The sequence below is a fragment of the Colias croceus genome, chromosome 8, assembly GCF_905220415.1.
Source record: "Colias croceus chromosome 8, ilColCroc2.1".
In the NCBI taxonomy this organism is placed as follows: Eukaryota; Metazoa; Arthropoda; class Insecta; order Lepidoptera; family Pieridae; genus Colias; species Colias croceus.
The window spans coordinates 8,967,578-8,988,898 of NC_059544.1; the positions used below are offsets into that span (position 1 = coordinate 8,967,578).

The window sequence follows — 21,321 nt, forward strand, 5'->3', positions numbered from 1 at the left end:
ATAACTTGTAAATAATATGTCATTTTATTTAATGATCTTTAATCTTTGTAGGAGTTAAGTTCATAAAGAGTTCATATTATAACGTTAGAAAGTAATTTATTTCTGGGCCTTTAGACAAACGTATACGTAACGCCATGGAATAGAAACTGCTAACGCTAATTATTGACATAAGCTCATGACATTTTGGTAATGGTTCGGTCACACTACCAACGACGAAGACGACCACGACCAAAATTCCAATCTTGCCGAAATTTGTTCAAAATCAATATTTAAATCTCTCGTCATTCTAGTACTCGGAAATAAAAAAAATTCGAGGTCAATTAATAAAAAAATAGGGTTTTTTTGCGATTTTCGCTGAGACGATAAGTTTATCATACAATCACCTGAACCAAAATTGTAGATCATCTAATTATCTATAAAAAATGTTAAATACATTTTTTTCTAGGAGCCACCGTTTCTATGAAAAACCTGTTTGTTTATTCATTGATCTCAAAAAAATGTTTCCAAACACCAATACGCCAGGAAATTCTTAAATGTCATTTTAATTATGTTTTGCACAATTTTATTTAATTGCGACTGGTTGAAAATTTTGTTCGTGGTCGTCATTGTCGTTGGTAGGGTGACCGAATCCTTAGGCAAAACATCGTACGCTTATGTCAATTTCTATCGATAGCGTATTCTATTCCTTGGCGTTTTGACATTTGTCTCGGCGCTCTGGTACATAATATTTTACTTATATGACGTTATCTAATCTTTTTTTCAAACCTTTGTCGAATTTAAAACGTTGAAGGGATATTTCTTAAGTCTATTTATCAATAAGTTTAGTAAAATTAATTACTTTTTACAAAAAAATGAAACATATAATTAGTTAATACGTCAACCTTTAATAAAACAAAAAATAAATTTAATAAGCGCGAGATTCTTCGTCTCGATCGAAACCATAGTTCGCATGTCCATTCTTATATTTAACTTTTCTTTCCTTTTTAGCTCTCATCATGTCTTCCAATTGATCAACTGTATCCACTAATTGTTTATTATTTGTTTCAGGAACAAAAAATAGAAGTATGGATGAAATTATTGCGGAACCTCCGAAACATAAGGACATCGTGATTGTGGACTGAAATTTTGGAAAAAAATAAGAAATCTACATAGATATTGAAATTAAATAAAAGCAATAGAAAAAAAAGAACCTTGGAAACAATAAAACTATAACTTAAAATCTTATTTATTTGTTTACATGCGTTTTCATACGGCTCTATAAGGCATAAAATATGATGTGAATAAAAAAAATTTTTTTTTTGTTATTTTTTTACATGAAGCTTATAATATAATATGTATAAATACTTACTAAACTAGGTGTAAGCGGGGCAAGAGTAGTTCCTAAAGATGCAAATATAATACACAACCCAAATAAGGAACCCCTCACACTGGTAGGGAATAGTTCTATAATAAACGTTACAACACCAGTGTAACAAGCCGCTACAACTAATTTGGAAATTAAATATAAAGTTATCTTGAGCCAACTTAATTCTGTAAAAAAAAACACAATTAGGAGCAGCATTTTTCTATATTTTTCTATTTTACAGCGTTGAGTATATTTGTTACTTGTAAATAGTTATCTTCAATGTTAATTTTAATAGTAATCTTTATTACAATTTAATTGAAATTGTAAATTGAACACATACTTTTAAAATTAAGTATTTTAATAGAGTTGACCGCCTCCTTGGTACAATGGTTGTCGCGTGAGCGTAGAACCGAGGGGTCCTGGGTTCGATTTCCGGTGTAGACGAAGAAAAAAAAATGTCTCGGTCTGGCAGGACACACAAGGCTGATCACCTACTTATCCCTAAAGAAAATCGATCAGTGAAAAAGATGTACTTATAATGCATCTGCTCCAAGGGGACATGGGACTTCACTTATTTTAATAGAACAGGAATAAAAAATTGTTAACACAGAACCATAAATATGTATAATCACAAGGATACAAACCTGAAGGCACAAAAGCAACGAGGATACACGTAACTCCACACAGCGCATATCCGCAAATAAGTGGGACCTTCCTTCCAAATCTATTCATTAACAACAAACACAGTAAATCCCCTGGATACGATATCAATGAAGTCAATAGAAAATTCATATTCTTATCCCCCGGTAACCCAACTGAGTTAACCGTTAACCCATAATAAACGAACACAACCGAAAATCTACAAAAAGTCCCAATCAAATATCTCTTCACTAGCTCAGGAGACTTAAACGCTTCTCTATACCCTTCTTTTATTTCATTCGTTTCCACTTCACATGCTATTTTCATCGTTTCTAAATCCATTTTATCTATATCTTTCGGATTTATGTCTACTTTATTCATTTTAACAATAGTTTTTATCAGACTCCTTGCTTCATCAACTTTCTCGTGTATGATAAGCCATCGTAAAGTCTCTTTGGATATAGGAATGTATAATAGGAACAAAATGGCCGGCGCGTACACGGCGTACAATAGGTTTTTCCAATACGGAATACCCATAGCTAAACACGCGAAAATAACTTCGCCTGTATATATGAAATATCCGAACAAAACGCCACCTAGAAGGCGATATTTTTTATTGGCTGTTTCGATCACTGAAAAAAGCAAAATCTATAAGTATCCTACCTACATAACTTATAAATAGAAATATGAATAGCGGTGCAAATACTGTTTTATTTAACTTACTAGTAACTAACCCAACTGTTATGATACCTCCCCCTCCAAGTGCTTCAAAAAATTCAATAGTTACATAAACATAGTACGATGTAGCTAAAGTTTTGAAAATCCCTAAAAACGAACTAACAGAGCAGAAAATCAAAGTTGGCTTGCGGCCAATCCTGAAAACATGCAAACATTCAACTTAAAAAAATCTTCAGAATAGGTATATCGGTTATTTTTAAAACATGTTTTACATAATAGTTGATTTGATGGTTGGCGAACTTTTTGTTCAAGATTTATATCCAAAGTCCAAACATAGTTAAGTAGATAAACACGGTATGTCTTGAATTAGATTTCAAAATTGGTCTTGTAGTTTAACTAACAATAGTATTATTAAATTATTTATTTTTCAGTACCTACCTGTTTATGGAAAGATAACACAATTGCATTTAAAAGACAATTATTACAATAAATTTATGCAATTTTTATAGATAATAACTATTAATGATTACACGAAAATTGGCCTTATAATGTGTGTGATGGAGTTCCTATAATTTAATAAAAACAATTATTTTACCAATCAGCCATTCTTCCAGCTAGCAGCATTGATATGGCCATCGCAATATTATGCATCGTGCCTATCATATTTGCCTTTACTGGTTGGCACGCCAGATCTAGCTGGAGAAAATCATCATTTTAGAATTAGACTGTAGTAATTGTATCTACTAGAAACTGCTATTGGCATATTAAAGAATGATGTTTTTCGACATTCAAAAAGTGGTTGAATTATAAATTATACAAAATTCAAAAAATATGTACTTTGGAATTTTTTTCATCTTAATTAACTTTTTTCAAGAGGTGTTACCTCTTTAATTAATTATGTATTGGGAATTTGGGAAATTGTATCTTCATAATATTATGTAGAATGTTTCCCTGTAGGTAAGTCTGTCTGTTTTAATCTTAGAGGAATAACTCAGCCCCCGGAATCACAGACACAATAGAAGATCTATTGTGTCGTGGCCCGATCCATTTCGAGTAAGTAGTCTTTACAAATATACTACCTAGTTGATGTAATTACGAGTTACGACATAGAAAAGGCATTAGAGCAGCTGCACTGATTATTATCTTTCGAAAAGCTTAGTTTTATAGAGTCAAATTACAAATCTACATCTTCATTGCGATTTACCTCAGCTATTACGGAATTATTTGTCTCGTAGATCCATTCATCACATTTTTCAAGGATATTAATGAAAGAAGTATTGGTACACGTCTTAATGGTGCCATTCACGACTGGTCTGTAACAACGATCCACTGTCGTGGGCCACCATGGGGGCATGTATTCTTGGCTATTGCTCTCACATTCTGGGACACGGCAGCTAGAAGATAATGTAAAAAAATGCAATGATATGTACTTACCGGACAATGTACTAAACATTTGTAGCAGTTAGTAATTTATACTGTGACGAAAAAAAAAATACGGAAAAAAGCACTTGTCTTTATTATTTTGCAATTAATAAGTGAAGTAAGAAAATTTTCCACCAATTTTTTTTTGTGTAAAAATAATTTCGGAGGGGTTGATAAACTTGTGTGTCTGTAAGGCTTTCTATCTTTCTATGTATTAGGACTCTACATATAATTTTATACATTGAAAGCTGCACGACTCTAAATAGGTAATATTAGCTAGTTTGGATAATCATCATTACAGTTACATTCAGGGCACTATAAATACCATACATATCGTATTATAGATATCAATCATTAGAAAAATTTCAAAATCTTACATATGGAATGTGAAAACATCACACACACAAGTAACACAATAGTAGGTACACTAATACTACTACTATACCCGTGGCCCCGTCGTTTATGTGGCTTGACGGAACACAGTGGGGTTTTGGTCGGTAGGAATCCGACATAACCCGCGGCCCTTTCCCCCGGAGGCCGTGGGTATCTATGCAAGATTTCCCCACTCAAAAAAAAAAAAAAAAGGTACACTAATACAACATAGATTACCTACGAAATCAATAATTTCAAACAATTTGAATAAATAATATTTATCTACTAACCGGTAATTAACATCACTTGTAACCAAAACAAAGTTAACATTGCTCATAGCATTAAAAAGTGCTGGTAAACATGTCAAAAAGAAGTGAAGAATGTGGAAGCTACCAAACTTTTCTACCACTCTACCACTCTCCATATTGATAACTAAACTATAGCAGTGTCCACGCCGCTGTAGTAATAGAAATAGTAATTTCGTGTTTGCAACGAAATAATTAATTTCTGACGTAGGTAATTTTAATTGCGTTTTATAAAAAGTCTAAGGTCTTAAATAATTAGTTGCGAAAGTACTTACTTTATAACTACTCTACATGTCCTTATTCTTCTTTCACATTTACACATAACTAGCTTACCGCCCGCGGCTTCGCCCGCTTTGTCTAAAACCTAATAAATTATATACTAAAACCTTCCTCTTGAATCACTCTATCTATTAAAAAAAACCGCATCAAAATCCGTTGCGTAGTTTTAAAGATTTAAGCATACAAAGGGACATAGGGAAATAGGGACAGAGAAAGCGACTTAGTTTTATACTATGTAGTGATTATTAAGTTAAGTAGGTACAAAATATGCCAGATGCACAATACAATTATTTTTTGAAGGTCCACTAACTAAACAGTTTCAAAGAGTTAAAGATCTAGGTAGTTCTCTAAATCTCTAGTTTACCGCAAAAGGCAAAAGTAGTTTACATCTTTCTAATTTTCTAAATGACTATCGTTTCAATATGCTATCCTAATAAAGTACCTACAATAGAGGTGCATTGAATACTTAAGTATAAAGTAAAGTCCAATTTACATTGATTGGCAATCGATTGCTATATAATTGTTAAACTGCAATTAAAATTGTATAAATAAGTTTGTCCGATATTGAAAGCATATCAATTACTGCCCTCAATATTTTTTATTTGAATAAAATACAATAGACTAATTGTCGTTTATCTTTTAACTAGATGACTGAAAATTAACTGTTAGTATCGACTTTTTTAACAATAAATAAAACATTAAAAATAATATTAAATGGAATTTTAAGATGACGTAATTAAAACGCAGCATTAAATTAAATTTCATCTAGGAATTTATTTTCATTAAAAATATTTTTACCCATTAACAGGCTTTTAGAGACTTACCTCTATATTATATCACCTGCTTTTCTTGTTTTACACGAAAATCAAGCTCAATAATTCTAATTATATAGTTGGTATGTTATTTTCAACTTTTTAGTTTAATTTGTTTCATATTTAATTTATTTCTATCTTAATTTCATTTTTTTTAATAATTCAAGAAAAAAAAGTCTCATTTGTAAAATTGGCGGGAATATTACACAGATAACATATTCAACATAACAAATTCTAATTTCTGTTTATCACAGCTGCCATATTAAAATAAAACAAGTAAAACACAAACTTATAAATGTTTAATTAAAATATTTCATTATAAAAAAAACCTTATCTTATTGAAGTATTAAAATCTAGATAAATTATTATAAACTAAAAACGCGTTGTATATTCTACATCCAATGCATTATTTGTGTCATTCTTTTCTTTTTTCAATGCTTTCTTTTCTTTGGCAGCTTTAACATAGTCTTGAACTTGTCCTATTGTGTCCATAAGAGGTAGATCTTTGGTCTCCGGGGTAAGAATTAAAAGTAAACTTGATATGACAGCTGAACAGCCGAAGCATACTGAAGTTAGCGCTGGTGATATTCTTGTCTGTAAAATAAATGTGAATTTGAATGTTGGTATTATACTTTTTTTTTTAATCACAATGAGAACATTCACTACCACTGAAGAGTTGTATGTAGAGTGAATGTTCTCATTTCTTTTCTACTGATGGTGACTGGTAAAATATTAGTTTATTTTTTGAAGAGCAACTTCGTCATGGCAATATATCATGAGGTGAGGCGAGGATTTTGGTAGTATCTTTGAATCTTGTCAAAGAAGTTTCACTTCTGACACGTGCGCTTGGCGCACAAACTCTTTTTAATTGAGAATGTACTTTTAAAAAAAATTATGAAAAAAACTGATGATGAATAAAAAGGAAATAAAAATAATGATACAAGTATATTAAAATTCTTACCAATATAGATGACAATGGAGCTAAGGTAGTACCAGCGCAAGACGCCAACGTACAGAACCCAAGTAGGGAGCCTCTCACACTGGTCGGAAATAGCTCCATAGTGTAAGTAACAATGCCGGTGTAACAGGCGGCCACCACAAGTTTTCCAATCAGGAAGAGAGTAATTTTAATCTCTGTGTAATCTGTAAAAACGGGGATGCAATCTTAATTAAAGAAAGGATCGTTAAAAAGTACCTAAGTACCTAAATATTTATTGTAATGTAAGAAAAAACCACGTTAAAAGTATTTAATATTATGTAAAATAAAAACACAAGTAAATACTTTGTTAAATACTATCAGAGAATTGTATGAAATGTTATTCATAGCCGCCTGAGACGAATTTTTTTTTCAAATAGATGAATTGTTAAAACTCTATGTGTACACCCATAACAAGCAACCCCGCCCACTTTGCCACCAACACGTGAGCTATCGTTTAAGATTATGTTTTCATAGACAAAATGCTCATATTAGCGAAGCGGTATATGCCGGCTGAGCGAAGCTACAGAAGAAAACATGGATTTTCAGGAAAAATTTAGCAAAAAAAATTTTCGTGATCAGTATATGCAAAAATACAAGTTCCTTCGCGCTTAGTATAACCAATAGTGGGACACCTGTTATACTATGCCTATATTTTTTTAATATTTCCCGTAATCTTAGAAATAATATTTTTTTGTTGTAGTCTTAGTTCATTATGCCTCCTCCACACTACTCGCGAAGTTGAACGAGGTTAGACGAATAGAATAATGTAGAGAGGCACTTCGGCTTACTTCGTCCAACTTTACCTCGCCTCGGCCGACTTCCGTTTGTTGTCGGTTTTTGCGCCCGAGTCAAAGCGCACGAAGTTACCTGAAGTTCGTTCTGAATATGAACGTATGCGCTCCTCGCGAAGTTGAACGAGTGTGTAGTGTAGCACCGCGGACTTCAGTCAACTTCGGCCGAGTACTTCGCCGAGGAACTTCGCGAGTAGTGTGGAGGAGGCATTAAAGATTATTGGGTAACATTTTTGACAATGGTAACCTCAGAATCAAGAACTGAATTAAAATAATAACAAATATTAATATTCTTAATGAATCTGAATAAATATACATACGATCAGAAACATATCCACTCGCTATACATGCAGCAGCACATAACAAATATCCCAAACATAAAGGCACCTTCCTCCCATATTTGTTCATAAAATACATAGAAATCAGTTCTCCTGGAAACGACATTACAGCCGCTAACATAAAGTTAGTATATTTGTTTCCCGGCAACCAGACAGAATTCACAATCAGACCATAGTATATGAAACTAACTGCAAACCTACAGATAGATGCGACAAATATTCGTTTAATCATTTCTCTAGATTTGAATACATCTTTGTAACCTTCCCTTTTGCTTTTGGTTTCGTCACTGCATGTTCTCTTTAACTGATCTTCACTTAAATTATCTACAACGGCTAAATTTACGTCTAATTTGTTCGTTTTGGCTATGAGTTTTAGAGTATTCTTCGCGTTTTCAGTCCTCTTATTTAAAATTTGCCACCTCGGGCTCTCTTGGATTATGAAGAAGTATGAAAGGAATATTAAAGATGGACAACACATTATGTATAGTAAGTGTTTCCAATAGGGTACTAACATAGCAATACATGCAAAAACGGCTTCACCCATATAAATTGCATACGCGAATAAAACTCCAGCAAGTACCCTATTTTTCTTTCCACCAATTTCAATCACTGAAAAAAAATTAAAATTGAATTTTATTGTTACTTAAATGCCTCATCCATATCTGTATACCTTTTTAATTACCTATTTATTTTAAAATCTATACATATAATAAATCTGTAGAAGGGTCAATTCTGTACATTGAAAATATTGAAAAAATAAATAGCAGGGGGTGTTACTGGATCGATACCAAACCCAAATATGTGATTAAAAAAATTTTTGTCTGTCTGTCTGTCTGTCTGTATGTGAAGGCATCACGTGAAAACTAGCGGTTCGATTTCGATGAAACTTGGTATAATTATACCTTATTATCTTGGGCGTAAAATAGGATACTTTTTATCCTGGAAAAATACGTAGAAAAAAATTAATCTTAATTTTTCAGTTTTATCCATAGACGTTGTTCCGTAGAACCGCGAACACACGTTGCGTATTATTATAGGCCTAGCCGTATTTGGGAATTGGGTCCAATAGATATTTATAAGATGTTATTGACAGAGGTACTCAAAATGGAGAAATAACCATCCACGCGAAGACCGACATCCGCGCGGACGGAGTCGCGGGCGGAAGCTAGTCTAAAATAATAGATGCGACATTGTTTTAAAATTGTGCTAGATTAGATGCTTAACTACTATACAATTCGAGTTTCGACTAAGAAAGGAATCAAATACAGCATTTTCCGAGACAATTTTTGATTCATATGAAATCATAAATACTAGAATTCTAGTATAATACCATATTCAGAATACATATTACATAGAATACGTACTTAAAACCATTCCAGCAGTGTATGCTCCACCAGACACGAGAGATTCCAGGAATTCTAAAGTGATGTACACATTGTATGAAGTGGCGATTGTCTTGAAGTTTCCTAATAAAACGCCAACCGAGCACACTATGAATGTAGGTTTGCGGCCAATCCTAAAAAAGATATTAATTATTTACATAATAATTCCAAGATATCTATTTTAAAAATAGTAACTAATTAGTTAGGTAATACGAAAGAATAAATAGAAGAGACACACATCCAAATTCAAAGAATAGGTATAATCGTACATATTACGAAGCTATTTTTAACCGACTTCAAAAAAAAGGAGGAGGTTATCAATTCGGCCGGTATGTTTTTTTTTATGTATGTACAACGATTACTCAGAGGTTTCTGAACCGATTTACGTGATTTTTTTTTGTTCGATGAGGGATGGTGTCGAATTGGTCCCATAAAAATTTTATTCGGATAGGCCCAGTAGTTTTTATTTTATGAGCATTTTTGTAAATGTTGCAAGTGCAAGTTTGAAGTCGGTTGTTTTTAACGCAGTTATCACTTGTTGCGAAATATGTACCACGGGCGAAGCCGGGGCGGACCGCTAGTATTTAGAGCTACTAGACTTATATAGAGTCACGGAATATTCCAAAGATAGATGATAGGTAGTCCATGTCTCCCGTAATCCATACTTCCATACTTATATTATAAATGCGAAAGTAACTCTGTCTGTCTGTTACTGAATCACGCCTTAACTACGGAACCAATTTGCATGAAATTTGGTATAGAGATATTTTGATACCCGAGAAAGGACATACCTACCTAGGCTACTTTTTACGGGACGTAGGATAGGTTTTATTCCGGAAATCCCACGGGAACGGGAACTGTGCGGGTTTTTCTTTGACTGCGCGGGCGATGCCGCCGGTGGAAAGCTTCTTGCTAATTCCCCTATGTCTTAACACTAGAGTCTTAACCTTCATATTAAAAGGCGGTCTGTGTTTCCGTGAAGTGGGAACAAATAACAATCTGTAGAATTAATAATAATATTTAACTTTACTTACTTATCTGCAACCCATCCCACTATGAGCATAGACGTGGCCATACCGATATTTCGTATCATGCCAATAATATTCGTTTTCCATGGTTCACAGGCCATGCCGAACTGAAATAATATCGCAATAAGTACCAATATGAGTAAACTTTATTGATATTACAATTTTCTGCTTAATTTCTGATGGAGCTTTTAAAATTAACAAAGAGATTTATGAACCATAAAAATATAGTTTTATTAAAAAACATCACTTATATACTATAATTAATCTGGTGTCTAATAATATTAGAGAAATTGTAACTACTTACTTCTAAAATCAAAGCCAATTTTGTCTGGCCATCGTAAATCGTTAGGTAGGTATATAATGTTAATAAAATTATAGGTAATATAGATATCACAATATAATGGTTTAAACGACCATAAATCATTGAAATTAATGGACGTTATTGAACACATTACTTCGGAAATTACAATGCGGCGTTATTATATGAGCAAAAGTGGGGCAAGGAAATGTTATAGGTCGACTATCTCTATTGGAAATGAACAGAAAGATCACATACAATAAATATCAATTTCTACAAAAACAACTTTCCTTTAAAAATGCCAGTATTCTAGTTCGATTCCTAATTAATAATAATTAGATACCTAAGATACCATTCTCATCTTCATTAAACAATTTTTAACTAGGTATATACCTACTTTTTTATTCCTGTTTTCCTTAGGGATTGGGGAATTTGACCTAAATTTAAAAAGTTCAAAGGCCAAATCGAATCATTAGAAATTAAAAAAAGCTCATTAAGTACATCGTAACTAGTAAGCTTAATATAAATACATCGGGGTGGTTCATAAAAAATGGTAACCCATATTTAAAGACACTAGTTTAAACATTATACACGTAGGTACCTCCCCTATAATCGTATTGTTACTTTCATAAACCCAATGTGTGCATCTTTCCACCTCTGCTGTAAAACTGCTGTTCGTGCATACACTGTCTTCCAAAAGAGTTTTGTTTAGTATCGGCTTTGAACTAGGCATGGGCGTTGAATCAACGGACTAGTTAAATTAACCGTCTATGTACATTCAACGATTCGACTAGTCCATCGCTCATCAACGCACTAGTTGAATTCAACGACTAAACAAAAGAGTCGAAACGCTCGTCAACGCGTCCGCGACGGTTAACTCTTCGACGTGGCCGTATAATAGTCCACCGTAGACGGTTAAACGACTCGTCGTAGACGGCTCGTCAGTCGACACGTTTGTATTAACTATCAACTTGCGACGCGACGCGGTCGCGAGTTGATAGTTCAATATTTTTACCGTTAATTCCGTTTGACTTTTAATGAGATTACTATGATCAATGCTCGAAATATTGAAAAAAAAGGAGATTAATTTGTATTAATTTGATATTATTGAATTAAATAATAATATAATATAAATTTATAAATTTATATTATTGAATTGTCTTAAAAATCTAAGATATTTTTTTTATTCAGTTAATTTATTACATATCATAAGGATTACCTACCTATAATAATATATTGAATAATGTTAATATATCGACTATAACTAACGACTTAAAACGACAAGTTAAATCATAAACAAAAACTTGATAATAGATAGGTGATATAATTATATATAATTGTTAAAAAATAGCTTTGACTTTTAAAGTGAAACTTTTATTACATCGTCTCAAACTTATTGGTCTGTGTAGCGCATGTTGCGTGACGCACGATACGTACGATAATTATCGTACAAATACGATAATTTTTAGTTAAATGTCTATAGTGTGAAAAAAAGTTTCACTTTTACCGTGGTTTCATAAAACCACACAACTTTTTTCTTTACTAGAGACAACCCTGACATTGAATTCTTTGAAAATCTATAATTCGTAATAACTTCGTGGTGAGAATGTGGAATTTTACATGTAGAGTGTAGACCTCAGTTCAAGGTAACGAACGTTCGATTACCAATACCGTCGCGCGTCGGTCGACCGTGTCAATCGTTGTCAATTCGTTTCAGTTTACACATCGACTAGTCGAAGATTTTAACTAGTTGATCGACTAGTTGATGAACGACATTTAACGGTCTAGTCTCGTTGATGAAAAATGCGTCGACGACCCATGCCTACTTTGAACATTTATCAGAAACTGTTTTCGGCCACCAAGCAACTGAATATGACGGATCTGGGGTCTCGCATTCTGGGATGTAGCACCTATATAAACATAATTATACATTATTTATTTATTACTTTAGTTAAGATAAATAAATAAAGAACATAATAAAAATTAATGGCAGTCTTATAGCTAGATTTCTTTCAGACTTCCGTATTGCATATTGCGTAAGGAGATACCTACAATTTTTGTACATGAGATTATCAGCTAGAAGACGATAAGAATATGAACTACCTACATAGTACATTATGACGCTGTACATAATATTATTAAGCTTCCTTAATAATTACTAAAGTAGTTAACTTCTCTACCATTTTGTTATGTAGTATTTGAAGAAGTTCTAACTAATCAATGAGAGTCTATAAACTAAAATATTTTAATTAAATGTGTCACCAAATATTTTCAACATCTTTCTTCATAACATCTCAACGCCAAACCTACTGTTAATTTATTTCGTTAATTACTTAGAAGGTCATATTATTTGAAAGACATAACAGACATATACTTAATATTATTAGGCCGTTGATGGGTTATGATAGTACCTAGTTACCTAAATGATTTCTATTTGGCAATTAAACAGAAAAATATTCAACTATTTCGCGACAATATCAATTGGATTTTTTAATAATTATCCAGATATAACGTTGTTGATGAAATAAAGAGTAGGTAGGTATGTATAGGTATGTAACATTTGTGAATTCGTGAGTTTGTGACGCTTCAGGGGATAATGTTTGGATCTAGGTACTAAGCCGATTAAAAAAAATACGAATGGAGTCACGAGAATTCTTGGGATAGTTGTTTGTAAGAGAAATTTTAAATCAATAATTCTGAATAGAAAATATAACTCTATATCTTAGAGTATATACAGTAAGTACCTTAAGTACTTGAAATACTGGAGGTAGCAATGTTAATGAAAGGAAACATTTCCTTATTTTTTAAAAGAAATAGAATTGCATTCAAAGGTTTTCGAAAATTCAATTGCTTCGACCGGGAATCGAACTAACTAAAAAGGAAAAAAAATCTCGGATCTCCACAGTTTAATTCATTAGGATTTAAAACGAGTTAATTCTTCATTCAAATGAAAAAAAGAAATAATAAATTAAAGAAAAAAACAAACGTTAACTCGTTTTAAATTCTAATGAATAAATCTGTGGAGATCAAATCATAACTCTAGCAACACATCGGTAAAAACTGCATCCAATTCTGCACAGCAGTTTTTACAAGATGAACGTGTGTTATACAGAAATATATCATTTGCCCTGCATTTTACACATTGCGCCTATTTTATTTCAACAAACTTACCTGTACCCAACATCACCAGCAATGAAGACATAATTCACACTATTCATAGAAACAAAAATAATAGGCAGGCACACTAAAATATACTGAATTATTTGATATTTCCCAAATCTCTCCAAAATATCCGATAACACATCATTTCCTTTTTCCATGGTTCCTTTCTTTCCAAAGCTCAATTTTGATACATAAAAAATATATTATTTCTATAGCTCTACATCTCGCGTGCTTCGTTTAGCGTCCTGATGAACACTAGTTAAGTTTAATCATGGCAATCAATTCAATGGAGACAAATAATTATGCCTAAACATCTTATTCGATACTTATTTACATTTACTATTTGATCATAATAAAAGATGTCACGTTAAAACAATTAAAGTAATAATATAATCCGTAACTAAAAACGATGATAAGATTATGTCACGCAATAACGGTTGTTTGTTACTGATTTTATTGTAATTAACAAAATAAAACATGTTTATTCAACAAACATGGTATAAAAACTTATGTACTTAGTTCAAATATCAATTTACCATTACCTGAGGTATAGACATAGCTTAGTAGTAATAAATTATAATACCACCGGAAACATAAATATAAAAATAGGAGCCTAATTCAAACGACGACTTTGCCGAAAAAAGAATTGGGATCTAAATGTGTCCCAAGTTCTGTAGACAGCCTCACAAAGATGTATAAAATCCTCAGGTGAACTGAAAACTCAATTGTTTTATTTATATGGAACACTGAATTATTTACACAAAGCACGCTACCGCATGTCTAGATTTTATTGGATTACTTGATTCTACCTGGATAAAAGGAAACCTTTCTTTAAATCCTAGGCCAAGCTACTCTACACCAAATGTTCTCAAATTTAATTATTTCAAAAATGTTGTGCATGTGTACTCTGTAGTTTGTATGTTGTTAGTTACCCGAAATAATTAATTTCACCACGATAGAGGACAAACGTCTAATTTCATAAATCATAATCCATAACTACATTCCATAAAATCGAAATCGAAAATTTAAATTTCCTTAGCCTTTCTAGCCCCGCTTTCTTGATTCTCATTTCTTATGCCTTGGAAGACCTCGCATGTCTTCCAATGCCATGGTAGTCAATAGTGGTAGTTCAGTATTGTTGAAAATTAAAAGCATGAAACTATGGTACTTAAATGTTGAAAATTAACTAAGCAAATGTTTGTCACTTTGTGAGTTTGTAACGTAAGTAATCTTTGGATCTACTCAGTTGATTTTTTTTTATCAATAAATAGTTACGTTATCGACTGTTCTAAACTTTTAAAAAGTAAAAAATCCCTTGATTGTTAAAATGTAAATAATTACATATACCTCGATATCATACACATTTGGGTAATGGATATAACCTAATAAATTCTTGTGATAGCTAGTTGTATGTGGAAGAGAATTTAATTACTAGATACATTACGTTTATAAAACAGTCACTTTCTCTGTCGTTATGTCCCTTTGTATGCATAAATCTTTTAAACTACGTCCCTTTGGTATGCATAAATCTTTTAAACTACGTCCCTTTGTATGCATAAATCTTTTAAACTACGCAACGGATTATAATGCGGTTTTTTTTAATAGATAGAGTGATTCAAGAGGATGGTTTTAGTATGTAATTTATTAGGTTGCGGACAAAGCGGGTGAAGCCGCGGGCGGTAAGCTAGTCTAAAATATAACTCTAAATGATCAGAATCAATAAAATAATTCTTATATCTGTAGGAGGTTCAATATACCTAGGTATTCACAGATACCAGTATTGATCAGTTTTAAATCATTCGGATTTGAAACGAGTTAAAACCTTTGCTTCTTTCAATGTTTGATAAAAAACACAAAACATGATATTTGGGATTCGTTTTTGAAACCTTTCATTGAACTATTTCAACCGATTACGACGATAAAAATAAGTGCAAACAGTAAATGATACATACCTTACCTTACTATTTTTACCTTACCTTATTATTTTTTAAATTGGACAGTAAGACCGACTTGCAAGTCTACTTGCAGGAGTTGCAGGTGGAAACGCGGAATTAGACTTGCAAGTTGCTGTCGGACAGACTGTCGGACATTTCTCGCGGAAGTTTTCTGGCAGGTGGACAGGCGGCCTTATACATATAATATTACAATCTCATTAAATACATATTTTGGTGTAATTGATATGCAAATTATTGCCGATGTGTTGCTGATAGATCATACATAATAACCTACTAGTACCTACTAGATTATATATTTATAGTCTGTACGTTGACGTCTTAACTTTTGCTGTTCCTAATCTGTGTAAATATTTTCGAGTCTCAAGTCTCAACTTGGCGTTTTCAATCACAAAAAAAATTGTTTATCAATTTGCTTACACCGTAAAAGTCTTATTTTGGACAATATTGGCAATTTCAAAGTAAATAAAAATTATTTCTGCTAGTGCATGAAATAATGCGATGTGTTTTTCCTCAATATCTGGTTTAAAAACGATGTAAACATGCACGTAAACATGGAAGAGATAGAGTGCATTCTGTTAACCTCTAAGTGTAAAGAAAAGTGTTATCAGGTGTAATTAACTAGATAATATTTATAAAATGGATCTAAAATGCTTGTTTCTGTTGCTTGGCATCATATACCAAACGCTAGCCCAAAACGATGATTGTAAAAGAAATAGTAGTCAATGCGACTATAAACCAAGCATTCGCCAATTATCACATACTTTAGCCAGTAAATTTACGGAGATTGTTATTAAAGAGTTGGGCAGTGAGTACACTTCACATTTGGAAGTTCGGACGGCATATAAAATGAATTGCTACTCAGAGTCTGATAGCAGTATACTATCGAATATAGTGGAAAAATTAGAATACAAGCTATCGTCTGCTATGAATATTTTACTAGAAATGAATGATGCTATCACTAACAATAGTACACCGTCATTTACTCACCCATGCCCATTCAACTCAATAAGAAAATCTGTATTTGTAAAAACAAACTATGTCTCCGATGATACTCAGTCAAAAATGTTAGATCGATTTAAAGATTTGAAAATAAAGAGGCAATACTTCCTTGCACACATGGATTATGCAACAGACAAAGATTGTACAAATATGCCACACTCAAATTTGAGATACTTATACCATAAGGTTGTTCATGGAGAATCAAAGCTAGTTGTATTTATTATTGATAATAACATGAATGCAGAATCACTCCAACATGCTGTAAATATTGCAAAGGAGACAGTATTTGCTTTGCAGTCAAGTGATTTAATAGCATTGAAAATTACAAACATGACAAGTTTTATCAAATTCGAAGATACATGCAGCAGCGATGGAGCATCTAACATTGGGAATGCTACTGATAATAACAAATTACTGTTCCGTGAATATCTTTCAACAATAGATTTTTCCTCTTCAAGTCTAGCTCCACTAGCTATTGGTAGTGAGTTAAAAAGTCTACTCAATGAAACTTACTTACCAGAAAACAAGTTAATTATTTTCTTAACTGATACTAAAGTGGTACAGAATGATGTGTGGCTAAAAATATTCCCACCGTCAACAAGTGATAAAACAAAATTTGCAATTGGATTATTGTATGAGAATCATACAGATAGAAATTTTTCATTAGGAATTTTACATTTTGACAAGTGGCACAATCATTCAAATGAACATTCTGTGATGAAAATGCATATTAATGATAGTGGTGTGATTGGTCAAGTGGCATCTGCATTTATATCTTTACTGCCAAATAATTATGAGCACCATTTAAAAGTCGAAACACCAATATGGGAAGCAACAGAAAGAGATTTTATTGTGTCAATGGTGCATCCAACAGCAAATGGCATTCTTGGCTTAGACTTGTACTGGTCAGACCTAGCTGAAGATATTATCTACTTCCAAGGTACAAATAGAAACAGACGGGCATTCGTCATGGATTTTACTGGTAAGGTTCTCATGCATACTTACTTCCCACGGCCTGAAGCAGCTTCAGATAAAATAAAGTTCACATCTTTAGACAGTGTGGAACCATACACCTTTATTAATAATGTTTCAAAGGAAATTCTATTCAACAGCACTGGTAATTTGACTGTTAGTGAACAAAATTCTACAACAAAAATTAATTACTCTTGGCAGTGGGTTGGAAAATTATACATTGTGTGTATTGTCACTGAAGAATCAGCTCCTAGTTTATTTAATAAGTCAAATATATATTTTACGAGAACAAATAAAGAGATTTTATATCATAGGATAGATTTGTTTCCACCAAAAAATGGTAAGATTTGTAGGCACTTTAAACAAATTTCAACCATAGATCAGGGTACTGTTTACTTAAGTCCTTCTAGTTTTCAATCGCCATTCACTTATCTATATGATATGAGCGATGGCCAAGAAGCTATTACTTACATGCAAAATTACTTGGCTTATCTCAAGAGTGTCGCACACGGTCTATTGTCAAATCCAGGCTTGAAGAGTGAAATTCAACATGATGTTGGATTCTTAAATTCTATTCTGTCTTTTTATAAGAGACAACATTTACATGGTGGTCTGTCTAAATATATTGTGCGAAGATATGCAGTAACAGAGAGTGGGGTGCTTGTTATGTTCCCTGGTACTGTACTAGAATATGACTATGAACCTGTAAGACGACCATGGTATACACATGCTGTAGAAACACCTGGAAAGATAATTTTAACCTCTCCTAATTTAGATGTGGGTGGTGCGGGGTATGTTGTCACTATTTCATACTCAGTTAAAAGCCCCATTTATCCTACAATGGTAGTAGCTATGGATGTCACTATGGGGTTTTTGTATAAACTACTCATTGATAGTTCTCCTCTATGTGCCATGTCAAATATTAAGTGTTTTATTATGAATAATAAGGGTTATTTGGTGTCCCATCCTGGTTTGATGGATCCAAACAGCTCTGGTCCTATAGAACAGCAACATATTACTCATAAAGAATCAATGATAGCAATTGATATGTTGAATCATAAGGGCTTTGTTACAAAGAGACTGTGCAATAACTTCTATGATAAAACAATACAGAGATATTATGAATTTAATACCTCATTGTCCTCTGTACTGTCTAATGTCGTATCGGGAGATCATTGTGTGCATTATTATATTGCTGCTATTCCTGGCACTAATGCCTTTGTTGGTCTTATTAATGCGTCGTGTAATGTCGGCGCGTTTTGCCCTTGCAGCATGGTAGACAGGCTTTGTTTGAACTGTAATCGAATGGAACAAACAGAATGCGAGTGCCCATGCGAATGCAGCTCTGAATCTTACGATTGTCCTAATTCAAATACCTCAAATTTTAACCAAAATATTCCTCTATGTGGAATGAATCCTGAAGGCAATAATCATAAGTCACATTACTTTCACAACGTCGCTGAGAATCTTAAGTCGTGTTTTGACTTTCAGTGTGAAACTTACATGTCGCATTCTGCTTGTTTAGGAGTAATGGGATGTGAATGGTGCCAAATAGACGCCGATGGGCGATCGCCACTCATGACACCTTTTTGTACATCACAATCAACTTGTTTCAATGGTGTTTTGGGTGCCGTAACGCCTTACGGTGAAGGTACATTTGGGCACATCAACCGAGATGCATTTGCTAGCTACTCTGCTATAGGTCCCATCGCTGGCTTTATCGTAACAGTGAGTCTTATAATTGCCGTAGCGATATACTGCTATAGGCAAAATAATTCGACGGCTAGTTGTCACAACTTATATGTAGACGGGCCAGCTGAAACATGGTACGATGCTGATGTACAAATGAGCCATCTGCAGTCAGATGATATGCCAGATCAATCTGGTCAGGATAAATTGTTACCCGCTATGGAAATAGAGGCTCCGATATCACCGTACCGCGTTATAACGGGGTACAGACGGCCGCATACAGCGGGAGGCTCTGACCACGGGTATTCGACTATGACTCCTCACGAGGATTCAGAAGCGACCGGATTCTCGGTCAACGATCCAACCGTCCTATCAGACGATACCAAGTCTGACGTAAGTTTCCCTGCACCGGCAAAAGTAAAGCCTAGGCTCATGGCCACGGATTTAACAATGACTGTGTTACCTTGTGGTAAAAATAGTGTTATCGCCCCGGTCACCGTCCACAGACACATGGAGGCGTCCTAGAGATTATAGATATAAGTTTAACTACCTCTTGTGTAAATATATGTTCAACTGCAGTAAGCTTATTTGCATTGTGATATAGTAGTTTGCCATAGACCTAAGTTGTGTATTGTTGATTAATGATTTCCAGCAATAACAATTGTTTTCCTTATTCCTAATAATTTGTGGTGCTCTATAAAATGGAAGGTGTAAATTGTTTTTTAGTTTACGTGTTTATAAGAATTAATTAACTATGACATGACTTCCAGTATGTGTAATTAATGAAACTGTATTTATTTTAGTAGCAGAGTATTGACAAATTCAGAACAAATCATGTTTATCATATAATTTATATGGATATATTACATTACAATCATCTTCTACTTACAATACATTATTTTTAGCTCATGTACATACATACAAACTATAATAGATGTGACTTGTTTAGTATATAATTAATAAAATGCTTGGATTTTTATATTAATCATAATCAAAAGCAGCTATGAACTATCGTAAAATAGAAATTATAAAACGTATATTTTTAAATATTTCATTGACTGGTTTTTCCTATAGTTAATCTGAGATAATTAACGAACAATTCGTATTATTTTTAAAGTGCTATAGATGTAGTTTTAGCTGTAATTAATATTGTCGTACTTAAAATCCTATTCGTACTTCATTGTATATTACTCCTAAGTACTATTAAGTATCCTATTTTAAGAATGAAGTAAATACAGGAATGAAAATCACGAAACGGTTGTTATATACGATGGTACAATAACTTTTATATTTTTTTAAATCAACTGTGTATTTAGCTTATAAGATTTTATATTCTTGGCGAGGGAGCAACGCTAATTATTTATTCTTAAGATGATTATTATTACCTAACTTTTTAAATATACGACTACCCGCTTAAAAGTTAAATAATATGTTATGCGGTTGTGATGTTTCGTTTCATACAAACAGTTCTTAATTTGGTCTCATTACTTGTATAAATACTATAAATTGTATATTTATCAAGGAAAAGTGGTATATATATTAGTATCTAATTATAAGTAATATATAATACAGTACTAACTAAAAAAATCATTTACCACTAAATATCGTTACTAACTGCAATTTTGTTTGCCAAGTTTTCTTTTTCACCAATATTTAATTTTATATTTTACTGTAGTTGCTCCCTAGATCGAGATATTATTGTATTAAACGTGCCAGTGCCTCGTGTATGTTAAGCTAAATGGACGTATTTTAAGACTGAACTTGATGTTGCATTTACATTGTGTAATAAATTTCTTTTAAAAAATATTTTTTGTGTTTCAATTCAATTCAATAAATTATCTATGAGATTTAATAAGAATTAATTAAATATTTATTT

The 21,321-nt window shown here is 32.8% G+C and overlaps 3 protein-coding genes across 3 annotated transcripts; 1 reads left to right on the forward strand and 2 right to left on the reverse strand.

Moving 5' to 3' along the window:
- Positions 1 to 864: 864 nt before the first annotated feature.
- On the reverse strand, positions 865 to 4,929 carry LOC123693581 (organic cation transporter protein-like). Its single transcript, XM_045638745.1, has 7 exons — positions 4,747 to 4,929; positions 3,867 to 4,056; positions 3,258 to 3,358; positions 2,708 to 2,859; positions 1,990 to 2,616; positions 1,349 to 1,530; positions 865 to 1,117 (listed from the first exon to the last, which is right to left on the reverse strand). Exons 1-7 carry the CDS (start codon positions 4,878 to 4,880, stop codon positions 905 to 907), a joined length of 1,599 nt encoding a protein of 532 aa, XP_045494701.1. The 5' UTR covers positions 4,881 to 4,929; the 3' UTR covers positions 865 to 904.
- Positions 4,930 to 6,133: 1,204 nt separating this feature from the next.
- On the reverse strand, positions 6,134 to 14,099 carry LOC123693582 (organic cation transporter protein-like). Its single transcript, XM_045638746.1, has 8 exons — positions 13,840 to 14,099; positions 12,501 to 12,578; positions 11,270 to 11,393; positions 10,377 to 10,477; positions 9,325 to 9,476; positions 7,943 to 8,569; positions 6,814 to 6,995; positions 6,134 to 6,446 (listed from the first exon to the last, which is right to left on the reverse strand). Exons 1-8 carry the CDS (start codon positions 13,986 to 13,988, stop codon positions 6,225 to 6,227), a joined length of 1,635 nt encoding a protein of 544 aa, XP_045494702.1. The 5' UTR covers positions 13,989 to 14,099; the 3' UTR covers positions 6,134 to 6,224.
- Positions 14,100 to 16,156: 2,057 nt separating this feature from the next.
- On the forward strand, positions 16,157 to 21,251 carry LOC123693521 (VWFA and cache domain-containing protein CG16868). The gene has a single exon (XM_045638668.1). The coding sequence runs from the start codon at positions 16,422 to 16,424 to the stop codon at positions 19,968 to 19,970; it is 3,549 nt and encodes a 1,182-aa protein (XP_045494624.1). The 5' UTR covers positions 16,157 to 16,421; the 3' UTR covers positions 19,971 to 21,251.
- The last annotated feature ends 70 nt before the right edge of the window (positions 21,252 to 21,321 follow it).

What these genes read in the sequence shown, in the direction of transcription:
- LOC123693581 (XM_045638745.1), bottom strand. Translation starts at nt 4,880, where the DNA reads ATGGAGAGTGGTAGAGTGGTAGAAAAGTTTGGTAGCTTCCACATTCTT. An exon ending in GCTGGAAGAATGGCTGATTG is followed by an intron (nt 2,860 to 3,257) that starts GTAAAATAATTG and finishes GCATGTTTTCAG; the next exon opens with GATTGGCCGCAAGCCAACTT. An exon ending in CCCCGCTTACACCTAGTTTA is followed by an intron (nt 1,118 to 1,348) that starts GTAAGTATTTAT and finishes CCAAAATTTCAG; the next exon opens with TCCACAATCACGATGTCCTT.
- LOC123693582 (XM_045638746.1), bottom strand. Translation starts at nt 13,988, where the DNA reads ATGGAAAAAGGAAATGATGTGTTATCGGATATTTTGGAGAGATTTGGG. An exon ending in AAAACAGTTTCTGATAAATG is followed by an intron (nt 11,394 to 12,500) that starts TTCAAAGTAGGC and finishes GCCCATGCCTAG; the next exon opens with TTCAAAGCCGATACTAAACA. An exon ending in ACAATACGATTATAGGGGAG is followed by an intron (nt 10,478 to 11,269) that starts GTACCTACGTGT and finishes ATATTATTTCAG; the next exon opens with TTCGGCATGGCCTGTGAACC.
- LOC123693521 (XM_045638668.1), top strand. Translation starts at nt 16,422, where the DNA reads ATGGATCTAAAATGCTTGTTTCTGTTGCTTGGCATCATATACCAAACG.